The sequence below is a fragment of the Haliotis rufescens genome, unplaced genomic scaffold (assembly GCF_023055435.1).
Source record: "Haliotis rufescens isolate VD_foot unplaced genomic scaffold, xgHalRufe1.0.p SCAF_52, whole genome shotgun sequence".
Taxonomy (NCBI): Eukaryota; Metazoa; Mollusca; class Gastropoda; order Lepetellida; family Haliotidae; genus Haliotis; species Haliotis rufescens.
The window spans coordinates 1,246,456-1,266,382 of record NW_025964246.1 but is presented as its reverse complement, the minus strand read 5'-3'; the positions used below and the strand labels follow the sequence as shown (position 1 = coordinate 1,266,382).

General features: G+C 40.3%; 1 protein-coding gene across 3 annotated transcripts in view; it reads left to right on the top strand.

Annotated features, from left to right (window-relative positions):
• The window catches only part of LOC124144048 (phosphatidylinositol 3,4,5-trisphosphate 5-phosphatase 2A-like), a 126,184-nt gene extending 106,710 nt beyond the window's left edge, over positions 1-19,474 (top strand). For all 3 annotated transcript variants that reach the window (XM_048384944.1, XM_048384943.1, XM_048384945.1), the window contains exons 15-26: positions 97-235; positions 389-488; positions 1,325-1,416; positions 1,862-1,943; positions 2,946-3,091; positions 3,998-4,055; positions 4,683-4,774; positions 9,010-9,100; positions 9,579-9,675; positions 11,315-11,376; positions 12,074-12,576; positions 13,982-19,474. In XM_048384944.1, coding sequence (XP_048240901.1) covers positions 97-235; positions 389-488; positions 1,325-1,416; positions 1,862-1,943; positions 2,946-3,091; positions 3,998-4,055; positions 4,683-4,774; positions 9,010-9,100; positions 9,579-9,675; positions 11,315-11,376; positions 12,074-12,576; positions 13,982-14,203 — 1,684 coding nt within the window. In that variant the 3' untranslated portion in view covers positions 14,204-19,474. The remainder of the gene's footprint in view (positions 1-96; positions 236-388; positions 489-1,324; positions 1,417-1,861; positions 1,944-2,945; positions 3,092-3,997; positions 4,056-4,682; positions 4,775-9,009; positions 9,101-9,578; positions 9,676-11,314; positions 11,377-12,073; positions 12,577-13,981) is intronic.
• The last annotated feature ends 453 nt before the right edge of the window (positions 19,475-19,927 follow it).

The following is a 19,927-nucleotide window of genomic DNA, read 5'->3' as shown; positions in this document are numbered from 1 at the left end:
TAAAGATAAAAACATTTTAAGAATATTAAAGAAATAGCCATGTACTGATGGTTGTGACCTCTAACTTTGACTGTGATTCAAATTATGACATTTCAGGCGGAACCAGAATTTCAGAGACATCCTTAAAGGGTTGTCACTTGGTCCAAAGAGTTTTGAAGGATTTGATGTATCGCACAAGTTCCACCACGTTTTCTTCTTCGGAGATCTCAACTACAGAATTGTGGAGAAAGTAGATGTAAGTGACATCAATAGTAAGATCTGTCATGGTCTAAGCACATGGAAAGTATGCTATACAAATTTCTAATATAATAAACACAACTCTTGCTCACTCTATATGATAAGGGGAGGTAACTCAGGAATACACGTCGTCTGTTGTGTTTGTCTGCAGGTTGTGCTGAAGAGAGCCGAAGATCGCGACATTCCATTTCTGCTAGACAGAGACCAACTGAGGAAGACACAGTTTGACAAAGATGCCTTCTTCAACTTCAGTGAGTCGTCAGCCTGCCTGTGTCCTCCTTGGTAGCTCCCCTTGCTGAAAGTGTGTTAATGTCATGGCCTGCTTGTCTGGCGTCTAGTGGCCGGTGACTAGCATCAGCGTAGTCTGTAAATATCTTCTGGTCAGAAGAAAAAGAAAAAAGAAATCAAAACTTCACATGCTCGTTACCACCAATGGTGACAGCTGAATTTTCTCAAGGGGTTCAAGTCCAATTTTCAAAATGGCCGCCACAGCAGACTGAATCCAAAACCTGGTTATGGCCGCTGCTCAGCCCTCTTAAATCCTCATAAACATTGTAGTCGACTTGTGAACAAACAAACAAACATAACATTTTTGTCTCTGAATTGCCAGACTGTGGAAGCTTAATTTTGTCATGTCTGTTTATCTTTATTCGGTCACTATATGGCTGAGATATTGCCAATGTGACGTTAATTTTTAACTCACTTCTTCTTTATTCATTTTTCGATAGGTTGTTAAAATGCTTTTTGTAAAACATTTTGAAAAGTTGTATGACATAGGAAAAATATAATTTGTCCCTGTTGTTTGTTTTTGTCGGAAAAGGGATAACGACTAAGTGAATATTTTTCTTTCTGAAAGTTCTTTGTTTTTGTCTGAAAAAGGGATAGTGATTTCCTTTATGATTATAAGACTTGTAGGCTTGTATTTCCCACTCATTGCCCACCATTACCGGTCTAAAGAGGACAGTCTCCATACAAACAATTACCGTTGCCTGCCATTTATGAATCGCCATTCCATCCATTCTGTTCAAACAAAACACTCACAAATACTTCTAGAACTAAGTCCTGCATGTTTTGTGGTTTCCTTTAGATGAGAGCGAGATCAACTTCATGCCGACCTACCGCCTGTACCGAGGGAAGCCGGGCTACAAGTATGACTGGAAGAAGGTCAAGAAGACAGGGGTGGGTTGGTAGCAGGGTCAACAACAAAAAATAATCTTTGATCTCGTAGTTCAGGGCAGTTGTTTGCAGATTCCTTTTCTTCAAAATCATAAACTAGGTTGAAACCTTGTTTATCCGGAAGGTAGTTTTCCCAGTAAAATTGTCCGAATTAACCAATTTCCGGATTAATGAATCATGAATACACTGCCTAATATGTAGATTTTCTCGTGTCCATATCAACAGCGTCCAGAGTATTTATTCCCTCTACCTAACAGGGTTAAAAATTGGCACTAGTCCTATAGTCCTTGCCAAATTGCCCAATAGTAAAGGTATCCTAAGGACTAGTAGAATTTTGACATTTTAAAGGTTTTGCTATATGCTATCATTATAAGGACTAGTGGACTGAAACGGTTAGTTTCTAACGCTGCCTAACATATTCTTTACGGGTGTATTTATGTTATTTCAGGAAAGAATCAATGTGCCGTCTTGGTGTGACCGAGTACTCTGGCATTCCTACCCAGGGACCTTCATCGAGAACAACGCATATGGTGGGTTGCATTCTGTTAAACTATCGACTGCCTCCGTTGTGTATTGTCAGAGTGTCTGCAAGAGTGAAACGTTGTGGGTTCGATCCCCAGCCGTGTCATACCAGAAGACGTTAAAAGATGGTTCTTGTTGTTACCCTGTCTGGCGCCTGGCATTTAAGGTCGTAAAACAAAGACTAGTTGTCTTGGAGTCAATATACTGTGTCTGAGTGGGATATCAATGTTAAACTTCAGCATGGTATCTCAGTGGGCTATCACTGTAAAACCGCCATAAATCACATCACTATATAGGTGCAACAATCTCGAATCATTAAACCCCATTTCACTTCACCTTTAAAAATAACCCAGGTGGGACAAGTAAAATAAACGTTTGTGTGGTGTAATCTGAGCACGCACCAGTGTCTGTCACTGGAACCAAGCCATGTCTATATTTGTTGGTTCATGAAAGCGAACTTCCTCAGTCTATGTTATGGTGTGGAAGTTACGACAACCTTGACCCTGTGACCTTCCTCAGTCTACGTTACTTGATTTGGTACTATGATTGTCTTAACTCCCACTGAGGAAGGTCATACTTTATGGCTAGGGAAAGCAACACATGTCCTGCAGTTAAGTGGCCCCTTTTATCATGCCGGGGGCACGGGTGGCCCAGTCGTCTAAGGCGCCGCAATTCGCTGTGCAGAGTCCAGCCTTGGGCACGCCAGAAACCTATGATTGTGGGTTCAAATCCCAGTTCACCCTGATTATGTTTCTAGGTTTGTCAGCACCATACCCGTGCTCTTGGGTTTCACCGAAGTGGTAAACGTCTGAGACCTGCATCACTTCGGGCTTTCCTCCCACAATAAGCTGACATGCCGTGATATAAGCGGCGTTAAACCCAACTCACTCACTCACTTTTATCATGCCAAATGTGGGGTATTTTGACCAATAGTTGGAAAGGGATTGTCTGAGAATCAAGTTTTTAAACTTTCCCCATCTTGTTTCATTTTGAGGGTGTTACTGTTTCAGGAAGTGTGGAGAACCTGCTGAACAGTGACCACCGACCTGTGTTCGCGTCCTTCACCGTCGGGATCGCGTCGCAGTTCGTACAGAGCCAGGCCATGCTCACAGAGAACTCCAGCATTAGAATCCTCTTTAACAGAATTGAGGCGCAGGTAGAGTAGGATTCTTTGAATATTTAGAGCATATTTCCATACACAGGTTGGGTGTTAGCCCTCGGGGGTTAAATTTCTACCGCTGACAAGTCATTTCATCACAAGTACTTGACCTTGGTCCAGTAATCTGTGCATTCAGTTAAATTATGCTAATGTGGTTTTAAAAGAGAAAAATATCCTTTTTGTTCCATAAATAGAAGTGATCGATTGACAATGTCCATTCATATTTGAACTGATTGTTTTCGGTTACTGCCTTTACTGTGGATAGCCTCAATCATCAAAAATATCACAGATATCTGTGTAGAGTTGTGTCCCTTAGGCATGACAGGAACCCATGTTTGTTGTTTCAAACCCCCACTTCCGTCTGTCCTCACATCAAGATGACACATGACGTGATATAACAGGAAGACTGCTCATCCCTGAGCCGACCACCTCTGTGGTAGAGCGTCCGCCCGGAGAGCGGAAGGTCCGGGGTTCGATCCCCGTCTGCGTCATACAAAAAGACGTTAAAAGATTGTACTTGTTGTTACCCTGTCTGGCGCTCGGCATTAAGGGGCTAAAACAAGGACTGGTCGGCTCGGAGTCAGTATACTGTGTCTGAGAGGGGTATTCATGTTAAACTGCGGCATGGTATCTCAGTGAGCTAGCACTATAAATCGGCATCAGTCCGGACTAGTACAAGCAACCACACACACACACATACACGTGCATGCACATGTCCCTATATAAGTGCAATAATCTTGGACGCGACTTTAAACCCAATTTCACCTCACCTCAACTAATCTTCACCAAGTATGCTGAATAATGTTGTATGGAAGATATTATAAATGGTCAGTCATATAAGATTTAGGAGGTTAATTTTTAAATTAAAGGTGATTATTACCGATGTATGTTGCTGTGTTTCAGGTGCGGACGTGTGTCCGGCAACACTTCATCTTGGAGTTCTACTCCAGCTGTCTGTCAGGTGAGTCCCTTTATCTGAGGTTCGACTGTATATAAAAAAAACAGGGATTTATTGGGGAAATATGGTACATTAACTAGGAATGACTTTAGAAATGACTTTTATACTGTATGTATGACAGATGTGGCACGAGGGACACTTTGTGAGGTGTGTCACTGACTATACAGTGTTCTGTGTGTCTCAGACAGCAGTTGGGCCCTGATCATGGACACAGTGTTCTGTGTGTTTCAGACAATGAGGCCCCGATCATGGATACGGTGTTCTATGTGTCTCAGACAACAATGGGGCCCTGACCATGAATGAAGTAATAGAGGTGTATCACTATACAGTGTTCTCCGTGTTTCAGACAACAATGGGGCCCTGACCATGAATGAAGTAATAGAGGTGTATCACTATACAGTGTTCTGTGTGTCTCAGACAACAATGGGGCCCTGACCATGAATGAAGTAATAGAGGTGTATCACTATACAGTGTTCTGTGTGTCTCAGACAACAATGGGGCCCTGACCATGAATGAAGTAATAGAGGTGTATCACTATACAGTGTTCTCCGTGTTTCAGACAACAATGGGGCCCTGACCATGAATGAAGTAATAGAGGTGTATCACTATACAGTGTTCTCTGTGTTTCAGACATTATCTGCTGTGAGTCCAACGTGAAGTTTAAAGAGAGTAAGAGCAGCTTCTACTGCTGTCCGGAATGGCATGCTGACCAACTGCCTCAGGTACGTCCTGTGTCATGAGATGTTGTGCTCCTTGAAATTGTCGTGCCTCAGACAACCAGGCTACTGATGCTCCTACCCCCCCCCCCCCCCCCCCCTCCCCCCCTCCCTCCCTCCCTCCCCATTCTGACCAACTACCTCTGGTATGTTCTCTGTGATGAGAAATACAGCTCTTCCTTGAACTGAGGGGGCATGGGTGGCCCAGTCGTCTGAGGGGCCGTGATTCGCTGTGCAGAGTTGCATTCCTTGGGCACGCCAGAAACCTATGATTGTGGGTTCAAATCCCGGTTCGCCCCAATTATGTTTCTAGGTTTGTCAGCACCATACCCGTGCTCGTGGGTTTCACTGAATTGTGTTGTACTACTCGCTGAATTGTGTTGTAGTACTCACTGAATTGTGTTGTACTACTCACTGAATTGTGTTGTACTACTCACTGAATTGTGTTGTACTACTCACTGAATTGTGTGTTGTAGTACTCACTGAATTGTGTGTTGTAGTACTCGCTGAATTGTATTGTAGTACTCACTGAATTGTGTTGTACTACTCACTGAATTGTGTTGTAGTACTCACTGAATTGTGTTGTACTACTCACTGAATTGTGTTGTACTACTCACTGAATTGTGTTGTACTACTCACTGAATTGTGTTGTAGTACTCACTGAATTGTGTTGTAGTACTCACTGAATTGTGTTGTACTACTCACTGAATTGTGTTGTAGTACTCACTGAATTGTGTTGTAGTACTCACTGAATGTGTTGTAGTACTCACTGAATTGTGTCGTACTACTCACTGAATTGTGTTGTACTACTCACTGAATTGTGTTGTACTACTCACTGAATTGTGTTGTACTACTCACTGAATTGTGTTGTACTACTCACTGAATTGTGTTGTAGTACTCACTGAATTGTGTTGTACTACTCACTGAATTGTGTTGTACTACTCACTGAATTGTGTTGTAGTACTCACTGAATTGTGTTGTACTACTCACTGAATTGTGTTGTAGTACTCACTGAATTGTGTTGTACTACTCACTGAATTGTGTTGTACTACTCACTGAATTGTGTCGTACTACTCACTGAATTGTGTTGTAGTACTCACTGAATTGTGTTGTACTACTCACTGAATTGTATTGTAGTACTCACTGAATTGTGTTGTACTACTCACTGAATTGTATTGTAGTGCTCACTGAATTGTATTGTACTACTCACTGAATTGTGTCGTAGTACTCACTGAATTGTGTTGTACTACTCACTGAATTGTGTTGTAGTACTCACTGAATTGTGTTGTACTACTCACTGAATTGTGTTGTACTACTCACTGAATTGTGTTGTAGTACTCACTGAATTGTGTTGTACTACTCACTGAATTGTTTTGTACTACTCACTGAATTGTGTTGTACTACTCACTGAATTGTGTTGTACTACTCACTGAATTGTGTTGTAGTACTCACTGAATTGTGTTGTAGTACTCACTGAATTGTGTCGTAGTACTCACTGAATTGTGTTGTACTACTCACTGAATTGTGTTGTACTACTCACTGAATTGTGTTGTACTACTCACTGAATTGTGTTGTAGTACTCACTGAATTGTGTTGTACTACTCACTGAATTGTGTTGTACTACTCACTGAAATGTGTTGTAGTACTCACTGAATTGTGTTGTAGTACTCACTGAATTGTGTTGTACTACTCACTGAATTGTATTGTAGTACTCACTGAATTGTGTTGTACTACTCACTGAATTGTATTGTAGTGCTCACTGAATTGTATTGTACTACTCACTGAATTGTGTCGTAGTACTCACTGAATTGTGTTGTACTACTCACTGAATTGTGTTGTAGTACTCACTGAATTGTGTTGTACTACTCACTGAATTGTGTTGTACTACTCACTGAATTGTGTTGTAGTACTCACTGAATTGTGTTGTACTACTCACTGAATTGTGTTGTACTACTCACTGAATTGTGTTGTACTACTCACTGAATTGTGTTGTACTACTCACTGAATTGTGTTGTAGTACTCACTGAATTGTGTTGTAGTACTCACTGAATTGTGTCGTAGTACTCACTGAATTGTGTTGTACTACTCACTGAATTGTGTTGTACTACTCACTGAATTGTGTTGTACTACTCACTGAATTGTGTTGTAGTACTCACTGAATTGTGTTGTACTACTCACTGAATTGTGTTGTACTACTCACTGAAATGTGTTGTAGTACTCACTGAATTGTGTTGTAGTACTCACTGAATTGTGTTGTAGTACTCACTGAATTGTGTTGTACTACTCACTGAATTGTGTTGTACTACTCACTGAATTGTGTTGTAGTACTCACTGAATTGTGTTGTACTACTCACTGAATTGTGTTGTACTACTCACTGAATTGTGTTGTAGTACTCACTGAATTGTATTGTAGTACTCACTGAATTGTGTTGTAGTACTCACTGAATTGTGTTGTACTACTCACTGAATTGTGTTGTACTACTCACTGAATTGTATTGTACTACTCACTGAATTGTGTTGTACTACTCACTGAATTGTGTTGTAGTACTCACTGAATTGTGTTGTACTACTCACTGAATTGTATTGTACTACTCACTGAATTGTGTTGTACTACTCACTGAATTGTGTTGTACTACTCACTGAATTGTGTTGTACTACTCACTGAATTGTGTTGTAGTACTCACTGAATTGTGTTGTACTACTCACTGAATTGTGTTGTACTACTCACTGAATTGTGTTGTAGTACTCACTGAATTGTGTTGTACTACTCACTGAATTGTGTTGTAGTACTCACTGAATTGTATTGTAGTACTCACTGAATTGTGTTGTACTACTCACTGAATTGTGTTGTAGTACTCACTGAATTGTGTTGTACTACTCACTGAATTGTGTAGTACTACTCACTGAATTGTATTGTAGTACTCACTGAATTGTGTTGTACTACTCGCTGAATTGTGTTGTACTACTCACTGAATTGTGTTGTACTACTCACTGAATTGTGTTGTAGTACTCACTGAATTGTGTTGTACTACTCACTGAATTGTGTTGTACTACTCACTGAATTGTGTTGTACTACTCACTGAATTGTGTTGTAGTACTCACTGAATTGTGTTGTAGTACTCACTGAATTGTGTTGTAGTACTCACTGAATTGTGTTGTACTTCTCACTGAATTGTGTTGTACTACTCACTGAATTGTGTGTTGTAGTACTCACTGAATTGTGTTGTAGTACTCACTGAATTGTGTTGTACTACTCACTGAATTGTGTTGTACTACTCACTGAATTGTGTTGTACTACTCACTGAATTGTGTTGTACTACTCACTGAATTGTGTTGTACTACTCACTGAATTGTGTTGTAGTACTCACTGAATTGTGTTGTAGTACTCACTGAATTGTGTTGTACTTCTCACTGAATTGTGTTGTACTACTCACTGAATTGTGTGTTGTAGTACTCACTGAATTGTGTTGTAGTACTCACTGAATTGTGTTGTACTACTCACTGAATTGTGTTGTACTACTCACTGAATTGTGTTGTACTACTCACTGAATTGTGTTTTGGTACTCACTGAATTGTGTTGTGGTACTCACTGAATTGTGTTGTACTACTCACTGAATTGTGTTGTACTACTCACTGAATTGTGTTGTACTACTCACTGAATTGTGTTGTAGTACTCACTGAATTGTGTTGTAGTACTCACTGAATTGTGTTGTAGTACTCACTGAATTGTGTTGTAGTACTCACTGAATTGTATTGTAGTACTCACTGAATTGTGTTGTACTACTCACTGAATTGTATTGTACTACTCACTGAATTGTGTTGTAGTACTCACTGAATTGTGTTGTACTACTCACTGAATTGTGTTGTACTACTCACTGAATTGTGTTGTACTACTCACTGAATTGTGTTGTACTACTCACTGAATTGTGCTGGCTGGTTGTGTCATCGTATGCTCGTTGAGTAATTATGGATGATAGTACTTAACCATTTTCCCCATGAAGATCCAGGTTAAAATTGGTCACAGCAACCAATGCTTGTCATGAGAGGCGACTTGGTCATGCTTGGTAACTTCGCTGATGCATGTCAGCATAGCCAAATGGCGTGGATCCTTGCTCACAATATCAATCACTTGATTGTCTGGTCCAGATTTGATTATTTACAGACTACATTGTACAGCTGGAATATTTCAAGGTGCAACAAAATAAACTTAAATATTTGGTCTGGATGGCTTCCTGTTGCAGCTGCGGCCGATGTTCGGAGACAGGGACTATCTGGAGGAGCAGCACATACTAATAGCTGTCCGGGGATGTGATGACGATGATGAGTCTTATGGTAAGTAGCATCTCTCTGGAACCTATGCAATAACATGTCCGGGGATGTGATGACGATGATGAGTCTTATGGTAAGTAGCATCTCTCTGGAACCTATGTAATAACATGTCCGGGGATGTGATGACGATGATGAGTCTTATGGTAAGTAGCATCTCTCTGCCTTCGTGGTCTGGTGAATAGAGCATCTGCCCGAAGACAAGATCGGTGGTTCAACCTCCGAACATGTAATAGCAGAAGTTGTTAAAAGATGGTACTTGTTGTTTCCCAGCCTAATGCTCTGCATCATCTCATATGCCTTCTGAGATCTTTCTGTGGACAAGTATTTGGGAAATGAGTACTAAAACCTGAAATTTTGTTTTGTTTCTTCTGGTAATAACTATCGTGTAATATTTTAAAATTATTTTTATAAAATGGGTGGAATTGGTTTCCTCCACTCAGTGACTTCACCAACAAGTGTTTATTGTTGTGTATGTTTACAGGTGAGTGTGTGGTTTCTCTGAAGGATCAGTTCTCGCCAGACTTCCAGTGTTTCGAGTGTGTGCTGACCCACAACGGAGAGGAGACAGGGAAACTCAGGTAACAATGTCACTGTAATACACATTCAAACAACATCAATATATGGAGAGAAGTAATCCTTTGACTTGGTGAGATAGATGTCAGATAGTGCCCTGTTTCTCCTCCAGTGGTGAGATATATATGTCTGATAATGTCCCTGTTTCTCCTCCAGGGGTGAGATATGTGTCTGATAATGTCTTGTTCCTCCTCCAGGGGTGAGATATATCTGATAATGTCTTGTTCCTCCTCCAGGGGTGAGATATGTCTGATAATGTCTTGTTCCTCCTCCAGGGGTGAGATATGTGTGATAATGTCCTGTTTCTCCTCCAGGGGTGAGATATGTCTGATAATGTCCTGTTTCTCCTCCAGGGGTGGGATATGTGTGTGATAATGTCTTGTTCCTCCTCCAGGGGTGAGATATGTCTGATAATGTCTTGTTCCTCCTCCAGGGGTGAGATATGCATGATAATATACTTGTTTCTCCTCCAGGGATGAGATATGTCTGATAATGTCTTGTTTCTCCTCTCGGGGTGAGATATGTCTGATAATGTCCTTGTTTCTCCTCCAGGGGTGAGATATGTCTGATAATGTCTTTTTTCTCCTCCAGGGGAGAGATATGTTTGATAATGTCTTTGTTCCTCCTCCAGGTGTGAGATATGTCTGATAATGTCTTTTTTCTCCTCCAGGGGTGAGATATGTTTAATAATGTCTTTGTTTCTCCTCCAGGGGTGAGATTTGTGTCTGATGTTTCTCCTCCAGGGGTGAGATATGTTTAATAATGTCTTTGTTTCTCCTCCAGGGGTGAGATTTGTGTCTGATGTTTCTCCTCCAGGGGTGAGATATGTCTGATAATGTCCTTTTTCTCCTCCAGGGGTGAGATATGTCTGATAATGTCTTGTTCCTCCTCCAGGGGTGAGATATGTCTGATAATGTCTTGTTCCTCCTCCAGGGGTGAGATATGTCTGATATTGTCCTTTTTCTCCTCCAGGGGAGAGATATGTTTGATAATGTCTTTGTTTCTCCTCCAGGGGTGAGATATGTCTGATAATGTCTTGTTTCTCCTCGAGGGGAGAGATATGTCTGATAATGTCTTTGTTTCTCCTCCAGGGGTGAGATATGTTTAATAATGTCTTTGTTTCTCCTCCAGGGGTGAGATATGTTTGATAATGTCTTTGTTTCTCCTCCAGGGGTGAGATATGTTTAATAATGTCATTGTTTCTCCTCCAGGGGTGAGATTTGTGTCTGATGTTTCTCCTCCAGGGGTGAGATATGTCTGATAATGTCCTTTTTCTCCTCCAGGGGTGAGATATGTCTGATAATGTCTTGTTCCTCCTCCAGGGGTGAGATATGTTTGATAATGTCTTTGTTTCTCCTCCAGGGTTGAGATATGTTTAATAATGTCTTTGTTTCTCCTCCAGGGGTGAGATATGTTTGATAATGTCTTTGTTCCTCCTCCAGGGGTGAGATATGTTTGATAATGTCTTTGTTCCTCCTCCAGGGGTGGGATATATATGTCTGATAATGTCTTTGTTCCTCCTCCAGGGGTGAGATATGTCTGATAATGTCTTGTTCCTCCTCCAGGGGAAAGATATGTTTAATAATGTCCTGTTTCTCCTCCAGTGGTGAGATATGTTTTATAATGTCTTTGTTTCTCCTCCAGGGGTGAGATGCGTGTGTCTATGGGAGGGAAGTACAGGGTTGGCAAGTCCAGGAAGACATATGGTAAAGTGACACATTTATTTTTCAGTTTATAGATTTGACTGACCCCTCCAGTTCCCTTATAAAGAAACCAAAGCCGTCTGAGAAGTTAATACGCTTGCATTAAACTATGTGTTACATAAAATTAATTCAACAATTTGGAGATCAACATACTGTGTTTTCAGTGTAGAGCTAGGTTACCCGTAGATTTGACAGCACTATATCAAACTTGGAACCAAAATAGGAGTTGAAATAATGCTTTAAGATGAGATTGTATGGTAATGAGAATCCTTAGATCTATTGATGCTACTGGTACTGGCTTAAGATGATTTGGTTGGTTGGTTTGTTGTTTAACTCCGCACTCAGCAATACTCCTGCTATATGACGGCTCTCTGTAAATAATCAAGCCTGGGCCTAACAATCCAGTGATTAAAATCATGAGCATCGATCCGCACAAATGGGATCGATGACATGCATCAACCATCTAAGTCAGTGAGCCTGACCACCCGATCCCGTTAGTCGCCTCTTACGACAAGCATAGCCTCCTGTTACGGCAAGCATGGGTTGCTGAAGGCCTATTCTACCCTGGATCTTCACGGGTGGCCTAAGATGAAGAAAAAGAACAGACAAGTGATAAATTATTATAAAATATTTTATGATATATTCATTATATATGTTATGATATATGTTATGTGCTAAAGATTTGTTTTGTATATTTTAGAAATTGTTGCCTTGGATACGGAATACCAGGATCCCGAAGACATCCATCCCTCCACTCCACGAGAAGGACGACACCAGCCTGTTTCCATGTCATCATCTGTCGGAATCCAGTTGCCTAGCAACGGACATTCATCACCTGCTCGTCAGACAAGATACAGCAGTGATGAGGTGTTGCTTCGTCTGGGCCAGGAGAGTTCGAGCCCAGAACCAGTCTGGCCCCTGAACCCAACCAATGGCCGGCAGTCCGCGTCTCCAAGACGCAAGCCGATCATGGGGCAGTCTGTGCTTCAAGCGTCTGCTTCTCAGAGACAGGTCATGCCCGTTGTGTCGACATCACAACTTCCTGCCAACATACGTCCAAGTGAATCTGTCCCATCATGCCTCAGCGGTGTAGGAGTTTCTCCTCCAGTCGTGATGCCCAGACCTGCCGAACTAGGTCGGAAACATGACATCAAGGTAGACACCCCTCCACCACCTCTACCAAAGAAACAACGACCCACATCGGTATGTCGCAACAACAAATTGTTGGCGTTAATTAGTTAAATATATAGTGTGAGTGAGTGAGTTAAAATTTATAGTCACATCAGCAATATTGGAGCCATATCGTGACTATTTAAATATATAGACACGACGGGTCGCCCAGTCACATTAGGTGACACAATTCGCTGTGCAGAAGTGCATCCTTTAGGTGCACCAGAAGCCTATGATTGTAGATTTGAATCCAAGATTCATTCTGATCACCATATTTGCCATATTAAGCACCCTGACTTCTAGACCAATCTGTAATTTTTATAAGACACTACAAAGACTGAAAGTTTACAAGATGGTCCATGTTTCTTCTATATGATACAGATTCAGCAGTTCAGAATGTGAAATAATTGGCTTAGTTATAGTGTCACTTTAGATTAATTTTTATCGCTATTGTTCGATCTCTGAAAACTCATTGTGTATGGTTTTAATAAGTCTCCCCCACTCCTTGTCAATTTTTTAAAGCACCCAGGTCACTTATAACAGGGGGGGGGGGGGGGGGGGGGGGGCACGGGGGGCCCAGGCGCCGCGATTCGCTGTGCAGAGTTGCATCCCTTGGGCACGCCAGAAACCTATGACGCCCGATTATGTTTCTAGGTTTTTCAACACCATACCCGTGCTCGTGGGTTTCACCGCAGTGCTAAACGTCCGAGACCTGCATCACTTCGGGCTTTCCTCCAACATTAAGCTGACATGTTGTGATATAACTGGAATAATGTTAAAAGCGGTGTTAAACCCAACTCACTCACTCACTATTACAGAGGGTTTGTCAGTGCCATATGCGTGCCCATAGTGGGTCAGAGTCTTTGGCTGTGTGCAGATTATAATTAGGATGATCATTGACTATAATAATATTTATAATAATAATCATAAAGTACGAATTTGCCGACAAAAGTGGATTTTGTATGATGTAGGAGAGTTGGTATGAGATTATTAAACAGTCATACATAACTGGATTTTACATTTAAAGACAATCGGTGCATGAATAAAAAATCTGTCTGTTTAGTTATCACTATATTCTATCAACAACCAGACCTGTTCGTCACGGGTGGAACGAGCATTCACTGAAACAGCCATCTGCATAATGCTACCCCTGCATCACAGGGCCATATGACACAGTTGAACCAATCAACTCAACTCGAAAGCACCGATTGTCTTTCCCGTGGTTGTTGATGAAATATAGTGAAAGCTAAATAGACAGATTTTTTATTCATGCACCGATTGTCTTTAAATGTAATATCCAGTTATGTATGACTGTTTAATAATCTCATACCAACTTTGACTGGAGTAGGTCCAAAAGTTTTTCAGATATTGTAGTAAACGTCTGTACCTTGAATTACCTTCAAGACTATACATGCAATTGTTCCTATTGTATTTCCAGAGTGACAAGAACTATGACGGACTTGCCAAGCCTGCCTCGGTGCAGGAATGGCTGACAGGGCTCGGTCTAGAGGAATACATTGTGTTGTTTCTCAAATCTGGCTGGGATTCCATCTCCAGACTCCCCAATCTCACAGCCCCGGATCTTTTGCGCATGGGTATTCAAAATCCTGCACACTGGAACAGAATGATCACTAGCATTCAGGAAATAAACTTCACATAGCAGCAGGTGTTCTTGCAAATTTGCTACCTATGAAAAATGACCCCTACCCCCGACATATCTGAGAATAGAGACTGTCGTTCCACAGTGCTATGTCATCATGAGTGCACACTGCTAAGGTCATTTACCCCAAGTGCTTCATGTGGCTAACAGGACGCATCTTTTTTTCAAAACGAAACCAAAAAAGATTTCCTTTGTTGAATGTTAAGGGCAGACCTTTTGTCATAGATTTGAAAATGAACAAATATTCAGGCTTGATTTTGTAAAAATGGAAATATAAGTTCTAACATTCATGCTAAGAAAGCAATGTCCAATTAATTTTGATACAAATAAAACAACATTTTTTAAAGAAAAGTTAACTTTTTCATAAACAAGAATGGATTCGACCATGCCTGAAGTGTCTTGTCAGTCTTGGCTTTCGAATGCTTTGTTAAGGTAACACAAATACATGAAGCCTTAACATGGAGTTTCTGTTCATGATAAAATATTTGTAGTGAACTTTTTGTACAGTGCTTTTGTATATAATTTGAATGACTGATGTTCAAATTCCGGTTGAATTTAATATATTTTGTCTCATGTCTTCAGTGTATATGTATGTTTACTTTGTAATCAATAGAGGTGTATCTACTGCATTGAATTGTATGGGATTAAAATAATCATAATATTATAGGGCTGGGACGAGGCCAAATTTACTACCCGGGTACCTGACTGTACCCAAGTTCCCCTTCCCAGCCCTAAAACGAGGAAGTGTGTTCGATCTGATGTCTGTTTCACAGATGCGTGGATGTAGTCCGCTGTACATAGGTCGTGTGTTGGTGTCTATATTTTGTAAATGTGCTGGTAGAAATGATGCGATTTTGTTGTCTTTTATTGTCCAATGCTGCGCAAGTCTTAAAGAAAGTGCTACGATCGTTATTTGTCTGTAGAAATGTAGAAGTCGTTGCACTTCAAAGCGTCTTGGATTGAATCCGTCTCAAACCCGTTTTTTGTCAGCTTGGATTTTGTTCTTTTTGTTGTCGCTGTGTGTGTTTTTTTTGCTATTGTGAAAGTCAAAGTAGTATGTAAACAATTCTGATGAGATTTGCTTGGAATGGCTTTTCCTTAACTGGTGTCAAATCATGTTTTACAATGATAAACATTGACATCCTATAAATAAACACCCATGGCAGTTAAGCTACAACTATTTCCAACTCCTGTAATAACTAACTCCTGTTGCCAAATATCTTTGATGCAGGAATATTTGTTTACATGGTGAAAAAATAAACAATTGAGCGGAACAAGAAAATTAATTGAGGAATTATGTATTATTTTCAAGCATGGTTAAATGCATCTAGTTACCATGGCGATATCTCAAATAAATTTCTTACCTCTTGTTGCCATGGTGATGTCTGGTGTGTTTTTTTTATCCCCTTTGGTTGCCATGGCCATCTTATAAGAAGATTACTTACCGCTACTTGCTATAATTATTGTGACATGGGTTACATGTATCTGGTTGCCACGGTGATCCATGGCATCTATTTACCCTGCATAATGGCTGACACGGTCAACCTAAACAAATTAATAATAAAAAAAAAAATCCCATATTTTCAGCTGTAGCAGTTGGTGGTCACTGCTGTATCTGGTGCGAATGCACTGTAGCTCACCTTTCAAGCTTAAACAATAGTTTGAAGGATAATGGTTGTGAGAATCCTTTGGTGCTTGCTAACCCATCTTTGCTTATTAATTCACAACTGGCTGATGAATCGCCTTCTATTACTGAAACATGTTATTTCTCGATATTTGTGTATAGGCAGATGAAAGCAACTCCTGGTTGTATAACGTGAAAATTTCAAAATGGGAAAAGTTTGGCAGTTCAAGTGCTTACTATTGGAATAAAATTCAAAGTGCCTAATACCTTTTTGGTGTATGTTTATTTCGAGGTTTGATGTCATAAGGACTTGCAGCACTTTAACTTCTGAACCTAAACTGATCCTGTTTTTTAAGTATTGAAATTCAGGTTGAGAATGTGACGTGTTTATGATGTTATTAAGTCAATCTCATTCAAATCAGATCTTAGTGCCCTAAATCGCGACTACAGGGGGCAGGGTTGGCCCAGTCGTCTAAGGTGCTGCGATTCGCTGTGCAGAGTTGTGTCCCCTGGGCAAGCCAGAAACCCATGATTGTGGGTTTCGAATCCAGGTTCGCCCTGATTATGTTTCTAGGTTTGTCAGCGCCATACCCTTGGTCGTTGGTTAAAAATGTCTAAGACATCGATCACTTCGAGCTTTCCTCTACCATAAAGCTGACACGCCATGATATAACTAGAATACTGTTACAAGCGGTGTTAAATTAGACCTCACGTCAGATCGACCTCTCGTGAACTTTGACTGACCAATAAAACGACTAACAAGTTGTCAGCATTAGCCAATCAGAAAGCAGCTTTACGGCACTAGTTTCAAACTGGCAACTTCCATTCCAGAATATGTTTTAAAAAATAGCGATCCCAAATTTGAAAACTGAACCAATAAAAATTCATGAATGTCTAATTGTAATTCGATGTCAGATTGTGTGGCTGTGGCAAGTCTCTTCTGTTGCGGATGTTATCCCATTGAAGCGAGAGATAGACTATGACTTTGACGGAATCAGTCGTGCACCCCGTAATACCCAGTGTTAACTTTTTCAATGTTACATGATTAGAAAAAACATTCTGACTATCACTTTCCCGATCTAATAAGCGATGCTCTGATTGTCTGGATGAAAGGTCACTCAGATGTTAACTGTAAACAGGATGTCCACAGACCTTTGTTTGACGGTAGCGAGACCTAAGATCTGATTTGAAATAATTAAAAAAATTGTTATAAAGTGACATGGCATTGATGTTTGTTTGTGAAAGTTTGTTTTGTAAACAACATATTGTTATGAAACCGCTTGTAAACACTTGTGTTGTTGATTGGGTTGATGTTAATCAAAGTCTTTACATGGAATAAAAAGCAATATATCTTATGACTTTATCAAATTTAGAAAAATATTTATGTGAAAAGATCAATATTGTTATAAGAGGAGGTCTGTTATTGTTACGCCGCCGGACCCAACTGTATCCCACCTGCTCTGTCAGCTGCTCTGTTTGGTCCGTTGATGGGAAGATTTGTTCAATGATCACATTTGCAATCTTTAGGATTAACTCGTTTCCATGACGATCAGGGCAAGACAAATTGTTACATTGAAAAATCAATGCTCGGAGGCTTGATACTGCTTTTAAACCAACAAATGACTAGGAAAGGCAGTATCTAGACAGTGATGGGGTGTGGGGAAGGGTGCTCCATTCCTTTCAGAGTTCAGACCTGGTGCAGGCAGACCATTGGTGAAGGGGGGCGGATTCAGCCCATGATTCAATACCTCTCCACATTAACCATGTCCTGTCTGACTACCACCACAGCAGACAGCGGGGCCAATCAGTCTCCATGGTAGCATCATGGTTACCATGGTTACTGATATCCTGGAGCCTCATCTACTAAACCAGAGCAGCTGACAACATTGTGATACTGTGTTGCCTTAGAACATGGTTGTGAGGGTAACTGTCCCCTTGTGTCCCTGAGGGAGGTGTGATTGTGTCACTGTAGGCAATGTGTCCGTGTATTACTGAGAGATTAGTCATTGTACCATTCAGATAATATGTCATTGTATCACTGCAAACAATGTGTCATTGTATGATTGAAAACATTGTATCGTTGTATCATTCAGACTTTGTGTCATTGAATCGTTCAGACTTTGTGTCATTGTATCATTGCAAAGATTGTGTCATATTGCAAACAATGTGTCATTGTATCACTGCAAACAATGTGTCATTGTATCACTGCGAACAATGTGTCATTGTATCACTGCAAACAATGTGTCATTGTATCACTGCAAACAATGTGTCATTGTATCACTGCAAACAATGTGTCATTGTATCACTGCAAACAATGTCATTGCATCCTTGCAGACAATGGATCATTATCGCATACAAAGATATATTGCAACATGGTTGGTGTGAAATATTCTTATCTTCAGGAGAGAGTTTTATTTGCATATAAGAATATGCTGAAGTGTGTTGGTCCAAACCTTTAGTCCTGATGATACTCTGTATACAGTGATATGTGCATGGGTTCTCATGACATTCCTACAGGAAACATCTTCTCAAGGCAAGGTAGTTAGCTGACTTTAAAAGTCCAGTTTCCATGCTTGCCGAATTAGGCTGGAATAATAGAGTTATTATTGACTAGACTAAAAAGTCTATGGAAAGTCCAATCCAAAATCGTGTAACGAAATTGACACCCGGTTCGTAAAATGCCATGTAGATTTAGAATCGATTGCAGGATTTGCAAAGCATGTGTATCACCAACTCAGCGTCAACAGATATTTTCCAAATGTTTTCATGTTTTTAATCAAGGTGCTCACGTCATTTGATGTACTTCGCAAAGTAAGACCTGTTTTATCACAATATGAATTTTGATTATTGATCAGATAGTCTTGACTGGGGGCCGCCATTTTATTTTAAGCAAATACATGTGACATGAGAGATGGAATCAGATTGGTCAATTGGAGGGACATAGAAGGGACATAACTCACAATAGCCACTGGTGGCGCTACGATTGAGCTTAGAAATTCCAGCCTAGTTCGGCAAGGGTGGAAACTGGACGTATATTGTCAGTGAACTCCCTTGCCTGGGGAAGATGACAGGAAACTGCAGAGTCAGCACCCTGTCTGACCGGTCTATTTCCAGGGTGTTGAAGAGATCTGTGTGTCTTGTACTGCTGCAAATGAAATATTTTTTGTTACAATGTCAAGCTTGTAGGATTGCTTATCTCATCCAAAATCCCTTGTCCGATGCCACCACTCCATGTATCTGTGTTCATAACCATTTACGTACAATATGTAAACTTCGTCACCTGCAGTCTTCTGCAATTTTTGAAAAAAAATATTTGCATAAAATCAGAATGCAGATCAGCATTAAGTCTTCATTAAAATATTTCTTGTAATGTTTTGAGAATATGTTGCCATAGCTGTCGATTTGTCCATATGAATACGCGTTCTTCCTTGTTTCTATGAGTGTTTGTTGCCGTGGTTCTGAGGGTACTGCTATGCCATATGTCGTATCAAGCCTGATCATATATATAGGGAATTTCACTCTCGTGTCTTTTGGAATCAAATATATAAACACAAGTCGATTAAAGTTTAAAACACTCAGGCTTGCCAAGGTATTTTATAGACGTTTATTGACGTGTTGGTAATAAAGATTCTATTTATCATCCAAAATTGCTCTTCTGACTTTTTCAGTTTGTAATCAGCCATAAGCAGTGTCTTGTGTGTCGAAAGTACGGCTGACAGCTTCCGTAGCAGAGAGTGATGTCAGTTTGTGACGTCATGGTAACCGATGACGTCACAGTGGTCGGCAGAATGGTTTTTCCTAGAGATATTGCTTGATTTCACCCAAGTGATAGTTTTAGATGATAAAAAGGTTTTCAAGTAAAAAATACATGTATATTTTATAACTGCTTAGTCAGCAAGTTTATGTTGTTATTTATGACGACTCTGTCTGCTTCTGTCTTGCTTGACATTATAAAGCTATAGACCAGTATTATATTCCTTATGCATATGTTTGTTATATTATAATGATATCGCAGATTTGGAATCACTATAATCAAAAATTCTACTGTCAATTGTTTTTGATAAACTTATTGTTGTTGCATAATAATTTTTATTTTGCAG